Below are 18,490 nucleotides of genomic sequence, written 5' to 3'. Positions count from 1 at the left end.
GATGGATCTACACGATGAATCAATTCCATCATTAAAAGGAAGTAAAGTCTTCCGAAAAAGACACGCGCTTCTTGATTTAGGTCAAGAAGTTGTCGTCCAGACCAGCTGTAGGTTGACAAAAAATCTAGAAAAGTCATCTCTAAAATCAGCAGGAAATCCACGGACCTCAGCATCAAACAGGGTCGCCAAGTGGTCAGATTTATCCTAACCATGAGAAGGATTTATCTCGTACAATGGGGGGGCACCATGCAAATTAGCTGGATAAGACTAATGAATCAGATCCCCAGAAAGGATAATCTCCTTAAAGATTAAAAATCAGCTTTTAAGACTGATATTACTCAATCCTAGAGATTGACCTTAAAGATTGAGAATTACAAACTCATGGAATTCAATGATATCTAAACTCGAGCTTGAACGAGAAAATATTTTGATCAAAATTACAAACCGATTTGTTTTCTGAAAACCCTATTCTTAATGCGTTCATTACCATTGAACGTAAAATCCTAGAAATTCACCTGGAATTCATTAGGTCACCTGAACTAAATCGGGTGTCAACCGTAAGAACGGTGGTTGCATAGCATGGTCAAAGACAGGACCTTGTGCCAGACCGAAAAATCATAAGGGTGAGCTTTACTATTGCTCCTACCAAGGATAGTAATTGCATCCGACATGTTATAGACCATAATTAAAAGCATGTCAGGGGGCATTGCCTTAACAGTTGCTTGTTCAACGCTTTCCTTTACAACCGGACGGTAGTTTATCGAAAGGTAATATACGGGACAAGTAAACTGGACGTGTTGCTTTTCAAATACAAGGTTAGCAAGTGGGTGACACAAAACCGCAAGTTTTGAGCTAAAATTTTCAAATCTGAAACCCACCAAAACCACAAAAATATTTTGCAAACACCGGTGAAGGGTTATTCCGGAAAACTTATCTAGGGTAAAAGCTAGATTGAATTTTTAAAAGATCAAATATTTTCATAAAGATCCAATTTCCTTAAGGATCTACATTTTCATAGTCATGTGGGACTGTAAACCGCCTTTCAAATGTGCACTTTGCTTTGAAAACCGAAAGTAAATCGGCTATTTGATTGCAAGTGTCGTTGACCTAAACCCGAGGCAACTGTGGATGACACACCCACCTTTAACCATGGTTCTATCGTTACTATCATTGTTTATACCGCCGTATAGAAATCACTGATGTACAAAGTGTGAAGAATAAAGAAGTGATTCTAGTATTTCAAGACGATATTGCTTGAGGACAAGCAACGCTCAAGTGTGGGAATATTTGATAATGCTAAAAATGAACATATATTTCATAGCATTATTCCTCAAGAAAGAAAAGCTTTTAGTTGCAATTGTTCTATTTACAAGTGATATTCGTTTAAATAATAAAAGGTGAAGACAAAAGACAGATTCGACGAATTGAAGACGCAAACGACCAAAAAGCTCAAAAGTACAAAATACAATCAAAGAGGTTCCAATTATTGATAAGAAACGTCTCGAAATTACAAGAGTACAAGATTCAAAACGCAAAGTACAAGATATTAAATTATACGCAAGGACGTTCGAAAATCCGGAACCGGGACCAGAGTCAACTCTCAACGCTCGACGCAACGGACTAAAAATTACAAGTCAACTATGCACATAAATATAATATAATATTTAAATAATTCTTATAATTATTTAATATATTATATTATTTATAAAACCGTCGGCAGAAGAAAACAACCAAAAATGAGCCTCCCCAGCTGGCCATGCGATCATATGGCCTAGAAGGCATAAATCCATGCGATCGCATGAGCCCCAGTTCCAGCCCACATGCCTATAAAAATCGAGCTTTGGTGAACCAAAAAAATCCATCTCTCCTTCTCTTCTCTCATATATACGTAAAATATATATATATATATATATATATATTTATAATTTATATTTTAATTTTAATTATAATTCTAATAATAAGGGTATGTTAGCGAATATTGTAAGGGTGTAAGTCGAAATTCTGTCCGTGTAACGCTACGCTATTTTTAATCATTGTAAGTTATGTTCAACCTTTTTACATTAATGTCTCGTAGCTAAGTTATTATTATGCTTATTTAATCCGAAGTAATCATGATGTTGGGCTAATTACTAAAATTAGGTAATTGGGCTTTGTACCATAATTGGGGTTTGGACAAAAGAACGACACTTGTGGAAATTAGACTATGGGCTATTAATGGGCTTTATATTTGTTTAACTAAATGATAGTTTGTTAATGTTAATATAAAGATTTACAATTGGGCGTCCCTATAAATTACCATATACACTCAATCGGACACGATGGGCGGGGTATTTATATGTACGAATAATCGTTCATTTAACCGGACACTAGAATGGATTAATAGCCACTAGAATAATTAAAACAGGGGTGAAATTATGTAAAAGGACACTTGGTATAATTGATAACAAAATATTAAAACCTTGGGTTACACTCAGTCGACATCCTGGTGTAATTATTAAACAAAGTATTAAAATCTTGTTACAGTTTAAGTCCTCAATTAGTTGGAATATTTAACTTCGGGTATAAGGATAATTTGACGAGGACACTCGCACTTTATATTTATGACTGATGGACTGTTATGGACAAAAACCAGACGGACATATTAAATAATCCAGGACAAAGGACAATTAACCATGGGCATAAAACTAAAATCAACACGTCAAACATCATGATTACGGAAGTTTAAATAAGCATAATTCTTTTATTTCATATTTAATTTCCTTTATTTTATATTTAATTGCACTTCTAATTATCGCATTTTTATTGTTATTTTATTTAAATTGCACTTTTAATTATCGTACTCTTTAATTATCGCAAGTTTATTTTATCGCACTTTTATTATTCGCAATTTCATTATCGTTATTTACTTTACGCTTTAATTTAAGTCTTGTATTTATTTTTAATATTTTACATTTGGTTTTAACTGCGACTAAAGTTTTAAAATCGACAAACCGGTCATTAAACGGTAAAAACCCCCCTTTATAATAATAATATTACTTATATATATATTTGTATTTTTATAAAAGTAAACTAATATAGCGTTAAGCTTTGTTTAAAGATTTCCCTGTGGAACGAATCGAACTTACTAAAAACTACACTACTGTACGATTAGGTACACTGCCTATAAGTGTTGTAGCAAGGTTTAAGTATATCCATTCTCTAAATAAATAAATATCTTGTGTAAAATTGTATCGTATTTAATAGTATTTCCTGCTAAAATTAATAACTATTTTATATACACTCCGCTGAACATCATAATCTCAGTTTTTTTCTCTCTTCAAATTGCTAAAGAACGAATATTGCAGATCATGTGCTTGTCGTTTAAGTCCAATCAATTGAGAACGGAGATCTATTAAAGAAGAAACACCATTAAAGGCGGCCTTCAATTGGATCCAAATAAAACCATCGCGGGTGAGTTATCCTGACTTTATGCTTCGATCAATAGCGTTTTAGTGTATCAGATGTTTTGTTTTTTGTTTCAAAGATCAATTTCATGTACTTAGGTTTAAAATTGAAGTTTAAAATCGTTAAATTTTATGTCCGGATATTGTTGTTATGATTTGTTGATTAATTTTGTATGTATTATCGTTGTGAGTTTCTAATTAATTTTGCAGGTATTATCAATTCATGTTATTCAAGAATTCAACATGTATTGTTACAATTATGAATATAAATGATTTATCAGTTCTTTTACATTAGGGTTCGTAATAGTCTGGGAATGATACAATAATGAAGGCATTAGGGTTAATCAGTTAGAGCACAGGTTGGTTCGATGCAGCACTAAATGATATGATACAATAATAACCGATTCATTCTCTAATGAAGGCATCTCAATTTAGGTAATTACATGAATATCCCCAATATTGCGATTTCTGTTTTATTGCTACTGAAAAAATCATGTATATAATCACAATATTGTGATTGCTATTTTATTGCTACGAAAGTAAGAAAAATGCATGTATATAATCTCATAAAACATGTAAATTGTTTTATATACAATTTGATTAAATTTGTGTCCTTATACAATTTCATTTGCTGATCGTGTTTTATTAATTGATGAATCAACAGGAAGCATCAAATTGTATGTTACCAATTGGATCAAATCTTTATTTGCTTAAAAGCTAGGTATTTGCTGAAACTTTTATCTTTTAAATTAACAATAAAGATTGAATTGTTTTTACCGTATAGTGCAAGAAATTAAGGTCATCATGAAGATGAATTATTGTTTACAGCTGATAACACTAGCAACAATCATATGCAATATGGAGGTTCCATTATGTTCATGGGAGATGAACACAATATGAGATCTATTGAAGTTGGTTGTGCCGATGAACAGCTCGGAAATGGTCGGATAGTTAAGAATTTAAGATGGGTTGGCATGTCTAACAGAGATCTTGATATGGCAACTACCATTTTTTTTTATTAAAATACTAGCTCTTAATAATTGAAGTTGTAATCTATAAAGCACACATGTTCATCATGGTTATTCTCACAATGTCCTGAAAAAAGTATTTGAGAATGGCACTTTTTAAGTTGCTAAACTTTGGATATGTGTTATATTAAGCAGAAAAAAACGATGAAGGTTTGTGTTCAATGATCAGTGGGAGAAGGAGCACTTGCAGGCATGCCATGGGGAACTTCATAAACATAAGTTTTATAGGTACTCTTAAAAGGTTGATTGTTAGTGCCTTAAATAGTTAAGTACGAAGTATTAATGTGGAACTGTATGTTAGTGGCTCCTCAAAATGCTATGGGAAATTGTATCATTGACATAAAAATCTTACGAAAAATTGACTAGAGGGACAAAATGGGTGGGTTGGGCTGTGGATCAAATGAGTAATTTCTATACCTGTTTTAGCGGATTGAGTGAGGCCGGCTTGTCACAAAACACTTTTGTCCAAGTTAAATTATTTTGTTAGTGTAAAGTATGATCACAAAACTTATATTTTATAAGTAATAAAATGATTTAGGAGGTGTTATAAAAATCTATCCGTTTGATATGTTTGACAGAAAACATAGATCAAATTGAACCATTTATAAAACGACTATGAAATAACCTCTACGAATATTGAATAAATGTGCGAATAAATTACTAATTGATGGGTCACCATGTATGTTGGATGATGCAGGATCTAAGTGCGATGACTGATGCTAATGACAAGGTTAGAATTTTATCTTTTTTTTTCTTTACCCATGTACATTTTAGATTGTAACAACCAGGTGTTATTTTTTTCAATGAACTTCATTTACTGCAATGCTAAAGAGTTCGACTGCGGGTATAAGCATACCCTACTTATATATCTGGTCCAACCGAAATCATAAATTTACGGCTAGATTCTCTTATTGGTATAAAACCATCAAATGGGTTGCTTAAGCGATATTATTAGTGTTCTAAATGGTATTTGGGTCATGACCTTTTTTGGCTGGTTTCAAAAAGATTTGAATGAGTATCCGACATGTCTGAATTACAATTTGGTAATACATAATGACCAATTATAAATGACCTTTTATTTATAACTTCTTTAAATAAGGATTAGATAAGGTAGTCAAATGGTTAGTCTTTTAGTGGGGTTAAATAAGGTGTCATAATGGGTAGTCTATTAGGTAGGGTTAAATAAGGTGTCAAAATGAGTAGTCTTTTAGGTAGGATTAAATAAGGTGTCAAAATGGATGGTCTTTTAGTAGGGTTAAATTAGGTGGTCAGTGTAGTCTTTTAGTAGGGTTAAATAAAGTGACATACTGGGTAGTCATTTGTTGTTTATGTGTTAAATAAGCTAGACAAATTAAGATATTCAAATAAGGTGGTTTGTGGTTTATGGCTTGTTGTTTTAATTATCCTTTAACACGATGTGGTGTATACTCCGTTAAGGTCTTACTTTACGTCATTAGTTGACCTGTTCAGTCAACGGTCAAACTTGAGTTTGACCACATCCATTTATGGGCTGCCATTTTTTTTTGACAGAAGGGAAGTTCTGGTGTAATGTAAGATATTTTGAGGGCGGGGTTTGTTGTTTTTATCTATATAAATTAGATCATTTAAAATCTGCTAAAATATATCGAAAATGCATCAGATCTTCACTTCATTGACTTGACTACGGATTATTAGCTCCTATATTGGGCTAATGGTATGGTATCCTTTATAAGGTACTTCACATGCTCTACTGTTCCACATATTTGAACCATTGAAAGATCTAATTGTATGGTAACCTTTAAATGGTGCAAGACAACAATTAAACATCTAATTCAAAAGTTAATTTATTATATTTAATCTTATGTTTAATCAGATTGTTACTTGTGCAGACCGATAACCAAAATACAGCAAGAAGCAACCTTCGAAAGATCGTGCCAAACTTTTGCACAATTGACCGTTATAAAGTTCGTACGGCACTGCATCTAAAGGTTTCTCATGCGTGAATCTATCTGATGCTGGTATGTATTAGGTAAATGTTTTAACTTCTCTGTATATGTTATATTGATTTCTGTGGGTCTTATATTAATATATTATTTTATGTTCTACTGATTTCTAATGATTGTAGGGATTGCAGCCGAAAGAGACGGGACTCTATACGTGCTACCTGGATGCCACAAGGTACAGGTCAAATTCGTGTGAGATTGGGTTGACCCGGAAGTAGTTCTTTCGAGATTTTCTACAAATAATTAGTTTGTTAAATATGATGACATAGTTAAATATTATTTTCAATTCTAATATATCTTTATAGTTGTGTGACGATCGCTCCAAATCCATATGGACGAACACGTCATTCATCGATTTCATTGCGAGGTATTTGACCTCTATATGATACGTTTTGTAAACATTGCATTCTTTTGAAAAGGCACACCATAAATGAATATTTAAATCAAAGGTTTTCGACATCTGATGATTTTTACATATAGACAATCACCGTAAATAAGTTTACAATAGTACTTCCATTGACAATGCAGTTAAAATAAGATACATGGTGATGATTTGGTGAATGCAACGTTTTCTTGATAAATATGCCATGTAAGACTCCATGCACATAGCTTGTCTAACATATAAGCAAACAGCGGAAGACTTCTAGGAAACCTGAGAATAAACATGCTAACAAGTGTTAACACAAAGGTTGGTGAGTTCATAGTTTTAATGTTTCGTATAATCTGTATATAAAGGTGGATCACAAGATTTCAGTTGTTTCATCCAGAAACGTTTATCAAAATATTCTACAAGATTGAGCACCCTGGTAACTAAACTTTAACGTTATAATAAGTACCCCTGTTTTAACATACATGCAACCAACATGTACAATACACGCAAACCAACGTGTACTAAACTCAAATAGCATACGTCTGTTTAATAGTTCAGGCTAGGATTTCTAAACCTGGAACAGACGGGGATGTCAAGCCCTATGGATCCATATACTACTACTCGCGCCCACCAGTTCTTATAACCAACAGTTACTAGTTACCAAAGCTAAGGGATTTTCAGTTCAAACTCAGTATAGAATTTAGTATGTACTTGTGTCCATTGTGTTTAAAATAAAGTGCATGTATTCTCAGCCCAAAAATATATATTGTAAAAGCAATTAAAAAGGGAGCAAATGAAACTCACCTTATCAGCATATAAAGTCGTTCATCGTAATGTGATCGAAACTCAGAGTATCAAATAACCATAGATCTCAACGTATCAATATTGAGATTTAATATTGTAAAAAAGTACGTAGACGTAATGGAGATGATAAATACTAGGTTTGATTCACAAATATACCCCCGAACATTACCCATAACCTCCTTGGCAATATCCCATAATTTCCTTAACTCTAGCTTGCTCGTAAACTTGTTTTGAAATCGTTTGGACATAACCTCGTCGTAGTATTTTATGTATAATACTAATAATATTACTAATAAAAATAATAAGATTAATAATAATAATAATATTAATCTTAATAATATATATATATATATATATATATATATATATATATATATATATATATATATATATATATATATATATATATATATATATATTTGAGAGACAGAGAGATTTTGAGAAAAAAAGTAAATATATTCGAACAAAACTTGCGAGCTTTATAGACCTGGCCTGATTTCCACTGCCATGCGATCGCATGGCTGGGCAGTGTAATTCCCATGCGATCGCATGGGAAACTTTTCCAGCTCACAATGTTTTGGCAACTAGCTCGTCGACATATTTTTATAATATATGTAATATATAATTTAAATTAATTAATTATATATTATATTTTATTCTCGTGCATAGTTGATTTGTAATTTTTGTTTCGATAAGTCGTACGTCGTCACTCGACTTATGTCCCGGTTCCGGTTTTTCGAATGTCCCTTCGTGCGCTGAGAAAACTTGTACATTACATTTTGGGACACGTACCTTAGTCAAAATATAGCCTTAAATTATCCCTAAATTATATCACTCAAAATATAACTTATACATTTGAGTGTTTTGGTCATTTACATCTATAAATCATCGTCTCGCTATTTGTTAAAATACATTTTAAAATAGTGAGTACTGTAGTGTAGCAAAGTTAGTGTAGCAAAGTCATTTTTTACTGTAGCAATTCACTGTAGCAAAGTCAATTTCACTGTAGCAAGTAGTGATTTTCGAAAACACTGTAGCATTTTGAGTACTGTAGCAATTTGAAAATACTGTAGCAAATTAGTGTTTTACTGGTTCATGTTAAATGCTTTAGTTAACTTATCTAAATATCAATCGAATCAATAAACGAATGTTACTATCGTTTACTAAATAACTTGAAATTATATATATGTATATATCTTTTTAATATACATAAATCAGTTTTTAAATACACATTGGAAGTTATTTATAAATAAATTTTAATAATAAATATTCCAACTTATCATATATTTCAAATAGATATTTAAACCAATAAGTTTAATGTACGGTCTCAAACAATTAATACATTGTTACCTTTTCAAATTATAGTATATGTGTATCTATTTATATATAATTGTTCGCGAATCGTCGAAAACAACCGAAGGGTATTTAAATATATAAAAGTAGTTCAAAAATTTTGAGATTCAGTTTTACAGACTTTGCTTATCGTGTCGGAAATGTTAATCATACAAAGATTAAGTTTAATTTGGTCAGAAATTTCCGGGTCATCACAAGTTGCTAAAGTTTTATGCGTTAAAAATAGACATACCCCGAATCGACCCGTTTGTAACTGGGTCAAAATCACCACTTTCATGTTTTCTAATTCTTTAATGTCTACCAGATGTGTGATATGTATGAAAACGATTCAATATTTAACGAGTCTGTATGTGATCTGAATGGAGATGGACAACAGGTTACAAGCGGGCTCATACAGATCTGACTCAAAAGTGGTTTATTTTTTTTTCATGTGCCGGGCAAGGCGGGTGACGGGTCAATAATAAGAGTAACATGCATGATTTGTTTTGGAGGTATTAGGTGAATGAACATTATATAAAAATTTTATGCATGGGAATTAATTTCTTTGAATTTGACCTTTTTTTTTTTAATTAGGTCAGTCCCTCACAATTCAAAGCTCTTGCGGGTTGGGCTTCATGGTGCAAGCCGTAAGTGCCCTTGAGTCGCCAATTATGGGTTGTTGCATGAGTTACGGTTTCTTTAAACAATCAGACATTATTTGTATGCACTTTTGTAAAAGTACCGGTTAATCCCCGATGAATCCCTGATTTAATCGCTTTTTAGAAACACACCGATTAGTTTTTAAATGGGTCAAAATTGCCTCTTTAACTAATATTGGTTTATGTGTGATTAATATATTTGGTTTAGATGCAAAAAAACCCCGAGTTAGATTGAACAAAGGACAATCAAGAAATATATGTTGTACAGAGTATAACACAATTTTTATCGATTACATTGATGTGCTCACACATAATATATTACATTTGTAATTTTTGTTGTCGATAATATAATCAATTGAAATTGAATAGTCAAGTACTAAATTTTATTATGTTGCTTATGTAGGCAGATAAGTTGCAAGAGAAGAGTTTAACGAAATTGCGAATAATATTGAAAGAAAATCAACAAGTTGCTTCAGTCTTGACCATAAATGACTACTTCAAATGCTTTTTGTATTTAAGAATGTTTGGGAAAGTCTTCAGATACATACTTAGCTCCAAATATAATTTCTGCTACAGTAAAATAATTGGTCAAAAATATTTCCAACTAGGTGTTAACAATTGATAAAAAAAATTTTTAGCCATTTCAACTATGTTTATGTTTCATTTAATGTTTGCATATTTCTTATTTACATATAATATTTTGTTTAACTACATTATTGTTCTTCATTTGTTTTTTTATAAATCATTGGTGGTTTATCTCTTAAATAAATAACATATAAGCAATTTTTTTTATAAATTTAATTGTCGAAACCCGCGAATCCGCGGGTCTTAAGCTAGTGGGGAAGAAAAAGAAAAAAAGAACTACAAATTCTCGTGGCCATATCTTCAGCACATATTCACATTTAACAATCAGAGTTGATTATCTGACTACATTTGGGCTCACATACTATAACAAAAGTAAGGCCCAATATGACAGGAGAAGCCCTGCCCAGGATCATGATATGTGCCAACTATAACCAATCACCCTGTGTATGTATCATCCGAGGTTAAGTAGCCTGTAGCTACGTAGTAGTAGCTACCAAAAAGTCTGAACTATTAGTAGAACGCATAAGTCTATTCAATACCTTGTATACTTTGTGCACTTTTCAGCTTATTCTTGTTGAAGAGATGATACCTGTTATCTCTAAACACAAGTGTGAATGAGAAGGGTAAATGAGAGTGATTTATATTCTTGTTGGCGATTCTCCGAAGGTAACAAGATAACTTGCTTTACGCCACGAAGATATGATAGGACATTTGTGATGTGTGTGTGCTTGTTAGCGATTCCCCGAAGGTAGTAAGAATGTATCTTACTTTACGCTACAAAAATACGAATGTACAACATAGAGAGTTGTATAATGACTTGAGAGTATGAGTGATGGATAGTATGAGAGCCTCCCCTTCCAGGGGTTATGCCTCCTTATTTATAGATGGAGAATGACTGCTTTTAGTGTCTGGTCAATTTAGTATCTCTGTCATCAGAACCCAAGGCAATCCTAGAAAGATGCTCTGTATTCAGTTCCCAAGGCAGTCAAAGATGCTTTGTATTCAATTCTCAATGCTCTGTAGCATCAGTTCCTAAAGCTCTGTAAAAAGAGCATTGACTTTTGAAAAATGTCTATTACACTTTTGAAAAACAATAATGTTTCTTTCCTTTGAATCAAGTCGTGACTGAGGTTATCGAGGCACTAGATTACTTCGTTGCTGGACTTAGCTTCTTTGATGGACTTAGTTTCGTTGTTGGAGTTAGCTTCGTTGTTGGACTTAGCTTCGTTGATGGACTTAGCTTCGTTGCTGGACCTTAGCTTTGTAACCCCCATGTTCGATATTTTCTTCATAAGTGATCGTGAACGAAACGGGATTAAAATCTCGAAGGCGGGGTACACTATCATTATACATGGCTAATCTATTTTACCAAGAATCTCACTAGGCGTAATAGCTTATTTTTCGGTGTTTGTAACTTTGTATCAGAAAAAACAATAAAATTTGTGAAAGAAATAAGAAGGAAAATGATACATGTTTGCCGGCGAAAGTTATCATTGTGGTAATGTTCGTCTTTTCTTATTTTTTGGCTAAAATAACGATAACATTAAAAAAAAGTCTTTTCATCAATAGATGAAAAGGACGAATAATGATACAAATGAACTCAAAAGCACTTCAAAGCTCGGAAGCAGTAAACGAGCCTTATCACTAACCGAACCCTATCAGTAGACTAATGTTCGCCTTTTTTTTTTTTTTTTTTTTTTTTGCAAAAATATTAATATGTATACATATATAATAGAACCAAGGTTCTGGTGGAGCTACAATAACTAGATCATAACGATATGTAAACTAGAGTACTTGATCACAAACTACCAAAATTCCATGACACTCACTCTATTCGCTTTAAACACACTGAACGACAACATTAAATACATAGTGAGTACTATATGAATTACAAATGAAATGCCAAACAACAACGACAATCACCTTACCTAAGCCTAATAAAGACACATAAATTCGGCCCCGATCCAACACCACATCATCATCCTCAGAAACCGCCAATCCAAACCATTCACCGGGCAACCAAAGAACACCTAACCTGAGGCCTATTTACCGAAGTCAACAAAGTCGACATCGCCGACAATTACATCAAGACCACTAAAGACCCGACGACGGGGAAAATTGAATGAATGAATCGAACCAGCCGCAACAAATCAGAAATAAATGAAGAACCAGACCATAAAGGAGCCAGTCATCTTCGCCAAATTCTCTAACCACATTTACAAACCGGCAAACACCGACCGCCAATTAGCAGCAACCAACCGCCACCAGTAGCACCGTAGGCTATCGACTACCACGATCAGGCCTCCAACAACAACATCAGTAGCAAACAACCACCATCTACCATCGGCCGCCACTAGCAGCCACCAGACAGCCACCGATCAGTCTTTAGGCCACCAACTGCACTAGCAGCAGCAATCGCTAACCATCCTAGGTTGCCGTGGGCAGCTGCCAGACTACCGGAATCGGCGGGTTTCAACACACAAGCAACACTATAACCACCATCCCAGCATAACAAGGCCTACCATTCAAAAACCGAATCTCATCCTAAAAGGGTATAGAGCTCCGACGGAGCTTGTCACCTACATCCATCCAGAAGAACAAATTCCGCAAAGAAACCGTAGTCAAATATTTGACAAACATTAAACATCAGTGGTTAATGTAAAATATTTGACAAACATGAGTGACCAATCGCGTAATTTTTTCAAATAATTATGACATCAAGGGTATTTTGGACATTGACTTACAATTGTACCGGATGTATAAAAAAAATGGGTGTGAAAATATTACTTTCTCTTATCCTTATTTTAAGTCAATTAAATTAGGTCATGTAACATGATTGTTTGACTAGATTTATGATTGTGATAATTTTAAACACTAGAATTTTCTTGATATTCTGCAACCTTTGATAATACTACTTTAAGCAAAGCATCAACGATCCAACTCAAAGCATGAAGAAACAAAGGAATGGAAACTGTAATTCAGAAGATTCTGCAACTTTCCCAACATTAAATTTGAATAAAAAAGTCGACAACTTGCCTGAAATTTCCACAATCAGTGACACATGGGCCCACAAAAAAAACCAATCCCCATTCACATTTCTCACTCATAACCTGTACATACACTGCTTACTCAGTTTTCCATGTTACCTTTCTTCAATCATAATTCTAAATTGCAGATCCCCATAATTCTTTAACTGATTTAGTGTGTGCTAATGCAATGCACTCAAAATCTTGGTGGGTTATCTTGATTTCTTTTGTGGGTTTGTTTAATTATGCATTCGCAGGAGACCCTTTTGTTTATTATGACTGGACTGTATCTTACATCACTGCCTCACCACTTGGTGTTAAACAACAGGTTTTATTTCTGCCCTTTTGATGAAAAAGCTTGAAACTTTGATCTCTTTATTGCTTAGATCTTGATGATTATGGATGTATACATGTTTCTGTGATTAGGGTTGTAGGCTTTTTTGCATAAATGATTGTGTTTGGTTGATTGTGAAGATTATGTTCTGTAAAGTTTTTATTTTGGGAATTCCTTAATGATGGCCTGAAACAGGGGATTTAATCAAGTTGAGTCAGTAGTCATTCAAGAAAGTAGGATTCTTTGGTTTAAAAAGTATTTTCTTTTTTTAATATTTGTGTATAAATACATTGGTAATATCAATCTAACATGGTGTAATTTTCAATAACATGATTTTAGAGGCTCTACAAGATAAAATTAGACTCTTGGAGATTGGGAGTGTTTTCCATTTCCTTTTGAAACATATTTTTTTATTTTTTATTGTATCCTTTGATTCATTAGAGATAATACATGACCTGAATTGACACATTCATAAATATATGGGTCGAAATTTCCACGTCTACTTCAAACAAGCAACCAAATACTTATAGATATGAATCCCTTGATATCAAGAAACTTATCAAGATTTGTAAACCATACCCTCTGTAGGTGATTGCAATAAATGGGAAATTTCCAGGACCGGTTCTTGAAGCAACAACGAACTGGAACGTGGTTGTCAACGTAAGAAACAATATTGATGAGCCTGTACTTCTCACATGGTATGTTTTCATGACCATGAAGTGTATTAAAACACAATTTTGAATTTTAAGTAATTATACATATGTTTATTTTAGGAATGGGATCCAACAGAGAAAAAATTCATGGCAGGATGGTGTGTTAGGGACAAATTGTCCAATTCCTGCTGGTTGGAATTGGACATATCAATTTCAAGTTAAGGATCAAATCGGCAGCTTTTCGTATTTTCCTTCGACAAATTTTCAACGGGCCGCAGGTGGGTATGGCGGAATCATTGTAAACAATCGGGATGTTATTGCAGTACCGTTTGGAACGCCAGATGGAGACATTACATTGGCTATCGGTGACTGGTTTGTAAAGAGTCATAAGGTTGGATTTCATTTGATTTTGTATTTGTTATTGGTAAGTGTTAAAGGTGTATTGTAGGTAATTAAATAGTTGTTATTTGGAACAGGATCTTAGGAAGGATATTGAAAATGGCATTGATCTTGGATATCCTGATGGTGTATTGTTTAATGGGCTAGGTCCTTATCGATATGATAGTACCATTGTTCCTGATGGTATTCCGTATCAGGTGATAAACGTTGAACCAGGTGATTATTGATCTTCTTTAAGCATAAAGTTCAAATCTTTAAGCATAAAGTTCAAATCTTTAAGGGGGTGTTTGGATTTCCATTTAAGCTAAAGGTGGTAATGGTAATGTGAACCAATGGGTCAAAATCGGTTCATGTCAAAATGGGTTCGATGTCAAAATGGGTCATCATTAAGTTTGGGTCAAAATTGTTTAAGTTTGGGTTATAATGGGTTTGTGTCAAAATGGTCATCTTTAAGTTCCGTCTCAAAATGGGTTCGATGTTAAAATGGGTAATCATTAAGTTTGGGTTAAAATGGGTTTATGTCAAAATGGTGATCTTTAAGTTTTGGTCAGAATTGGTCCATGTCAAATTGGGTTCGATGTCAAAATGGGTATCATTAAGTTTGGGTCAAAATTATTTAAGTTTGGGTTAAAATGGGTTTGTGTCAAAATGGTCATATTTAAGTTTTGGTCAAAATGGGTTCGTGTCAAAATGGATTCATCCACAATATTTTATTATCTGATATGATTTATTGTTTTACTTGACATCTAACAGGAAAAACATACCGTTTCCGTGTACACAACGTTGGTATCTCAACAAGTTTGAACTTCAGAATTCAAAACCATAACTTGCTTTTAGTAGAAACCGAAGGTTCATACACGGTACAACAGAACTATTCAAACATGGATATTCATGTTGGCCAATCAATTTCTTTCTTGGTGACTATGGATCAAACTGGCAGTAACGATTATTACATTGTTGCCAGTCCTCGGTTTGAAAAATCTACGAAAGCTTCTGGAGTTGCCATTTTGCACTATTCAAATTCCCAAGGGCCCGCATCCGGCCCACTTCCAGATGCTCCCGACGAATCTGACCCATCGTTCTCAATGAGTCAAGCAAGATCCATAAGGTATTAGTTTAGAACAACACCCTTTCATTTTCCTTTTTTTAGAGAGTTTCTTAATGTTACAGATGGCAAAATGAGCGGGTCAAAGAATATTTGATATTAAATATGTAACTTAAATTATTAGAGTAAGATGATATAGGAGGTTTTTTGTATTATATACAGACTATCACATTTGGGCAGTTTTTGACCCGTTTGATTCATTTAACCCATTTGACCCGTTTCCTTTTGATCTATCTATTCCATTAGAGATGAAACACAACCTGAATCTACCCGTTTTAATGGGTCAAAATTTGTCATCCCTAGCTACACCTTATAGTGTTGTTATATTCCAAGATTTTCTGATTCTGTTATATAATTATAATCATTTGAAATGTGTATATAGAATGAATGTTACTGCTGGTGCGGCTCGTCCAAATCCACAAGGGTCATTCAAATATGGAGAAATTACAGTAACCGATGTATATTTGCTGCAAAATAGACCACCCGAGCTTATAAATGGTAAAAGACGTACCACTTTAAATGGTATTTCTTTCTTTGTTCCTTCAACACCATTGAAACTTGCCCAACAATTCAATGTTTTGGGAATCTTCAAGCTTGATTTCCCGAATAGACCAATGAACCGACCCCCAGTAATCGACACATCTGTGATGAATGGTACATACAAAGGATTTATTGAAATTATACTCCAAAACAATGATACTACAGTTCAAAGCTACCATTTGGATGGTTATGCATTCTTTGTTGTCGGGTATGTTTATATATTTTTATGTAATTTGTTATGATTTTATATGATCACAAGCTTAATGATTTTTGTATAAATGTTAGGATGGATTATGGAGTGTGGACAGAAAATAGTAGAAGTGTATATAATAAATGGGATGGGGTGGCTCGCAGTACTACCCAGGTAATACTGGTTTTTACTGATTGATTAATCGCTGAATGGTTCATAATCTGTAGTATTCTGGTTGTTTCTTTTTTTCTTTTTTTTTTTTTTTTTTTTTTTTGGCATATGTTTTTGAAGATTCTTTTATATATTTGAAGGTGTTTCCTGGAGCATGGACCGCGATTTTGGTTTATCTTGACAACGCGGGCCTTTGGAACCTTCGGGCACAAAACTTGGATTCATGGTACCTTGGCCAAGAAGTTTATTTGAGTGTGGTTAACCCTGAAAAAGACGAAGTTTCTTTGCCCGAGAATACCATCTACTGTGGGGTACTTTCGTCCTTGCAAAAGTAAGATATTTACACTAACATTATCTTTCTAGATGATTAAGTATATAGGTAGCAAAATGGTCAGGGGTCAAAACAGGGTCTGGTTGAATTGGGACTATTTTGTACGGGCTGAAACGGGTCGGTTCAGGGTGACCAACAAACTATTTCTTTTGGCAAGTTATTATACCATTCTCCTTTCAGCTGAATGCTTTGAAGCAACCCATTTGAAATAAATTCAACCCAAATCGAACCATATATAAGTAAATGGATCGAAATTGATACCTTTAATTGAACAGGTTTCATGTATATCTCACTTTTTCTATACGTCTAAAACTTGCTATCTCTTCAAAATCTGATCTAATTTTTTATATAATACGAATGCAGGGACCAGGCTCAAAGAGTTCGATTTTCCGGTGCACCTTTAGTTCCTGCAGTAACTACAGGAGTCCTAATCACATTAATCATCACATATTTTGTTACCTTCATAAGATAGCACCATTAGCAACTTTGATCGAGTAGTTGGAACATCATCAAGAGTTAAATTTTGAAATTCTTTTTAGGAAATTTTTAGATCATGCCACTAACTCTGTATTTATTACTTTTAATAGTAATTAGATTGTAAAAGTTCATTCCCTAGTGAAAAGTCAATCATCACATGATGACCTAGTTTTTTTAGCAGCGAGTTAGGAATCACTGACAGGGGTCTGCGTTGGGATGCCACCCACCCTATCATATCCATGGCACGTGTCGGGAAGAAACGGCATTGGGAAAACCACCATCGAGGATCGAACCCTTACCTTTCGCATTCACCGAATACCCGAATAACCGGGGTACCACTTAGGCAATGCACAAGTGGTCACATGATGACCCAGTGGTTGATATCTTGATATTTTCACAAGAGGTCTTAGTTTTAAACATCACTAGACGCACATCTCGTGGTGATCGGGGTAGGTGTTTGATCGGTCACAGAATAATCTGATTAGGTCACGTACATCTAAATAAATATATTCACCCTCTCCATTAGCCTGAATAGGGAATACCTTCTCAGTTTACTTTGAAAATCCATAATTGTATGCTATGTATTGAAATTATTTTGTGATTGGTTTCTTGGTTAGTTGCACATTGTGTATAGTTGTAGGTACAATTGCCTTGTTTGCTTTTCTTAGCAATGTTAACTACACTTAATAGCTTTCCAATTTGAAGATAAGATTAAGAATCAAGAAAACATAGTGCCATAGTCATAAAATGAAAAAGTTCATATCTTTCTGGAAAAGAAAAAATAATTGCATAAGCCACTTGTGCTTTAAGAGAAAAGCAACAGCAAAATTCAAATATCATTTTCTTCTATTAATTGTAGATTATGATTAAAAAAAATCATTTTTTCTTTACATAAAAATGCATAATGAATTATAGTTTTTGATAAGCTTTAATTCATGAGGGGTGAATCATACATAGACCATATGAACAAGTTCCTTAATTCATTTACTTGTATTTGTTAGATTAGTTACGACTTTATATTTCTTCTCTCGGATGGAGCACTATGAAGATATTAGGTTTTA

The 18,490-nt window shown here is 33.7% G+C and overlaps 1 protein-coding gene across 1 annotated transcript; it reads left to right on the top strand.

The window, feature by feature from the left end:
- Nucleotides 1-13,094: 13,094 nt before the first annotated feature.
- LOC139876432 (monocopper oxidase-like protein SKU5) lies at nt 13,095-17,567 on the top strand. The gene is made up of 9 exons (XM_071863740.1): nt 13,095-13,557; nt 14,152-14,261; nt 14,337-14,607; nt 14,693-14,831; nt 15,369-15,723; nt 16,103-16,468; nt 16,546-16,624; nt 16,762-16,952; nt 17,316-17,567. The coding sequence occupies exons 1-9, from the start codon at nt 13,420-13,422 to the stop codon at nt 17,422-17,424; spliced, it is 1,758 nt and encodes a 585-aa protein (XP_071719841.1). The 5' UTR covers nt 13,095-13,419; the 3' UTR covers nt 17,425-17,567.
- Nucleotides 17,568-18,490: the final 923 nt, after the last annotated feature.

This window comes from Rutidosis leptorrhynchoides, chromosome 11 (genome assembly GCF_046630445.1).
Source record: "Rutidosis leptorrhynchoides isolate AG116_Rl617_1_P2 chromosome 11, CSIRO_AGI_Rlap_v1, whole genome shotgun sequence".
Classification (NCBI taxonomy): Eukaryota; Viridiplantae; Streptophyta; class Magnoliopsida; order Asterales; family Asteraceae; genus Rutidosis; species Rutidosis leptorrhynchoides.
Note: the sequence above shows the minus strand (reverse complement) of the source record. Positions and strands in the feature narration are given on the sequence as shown.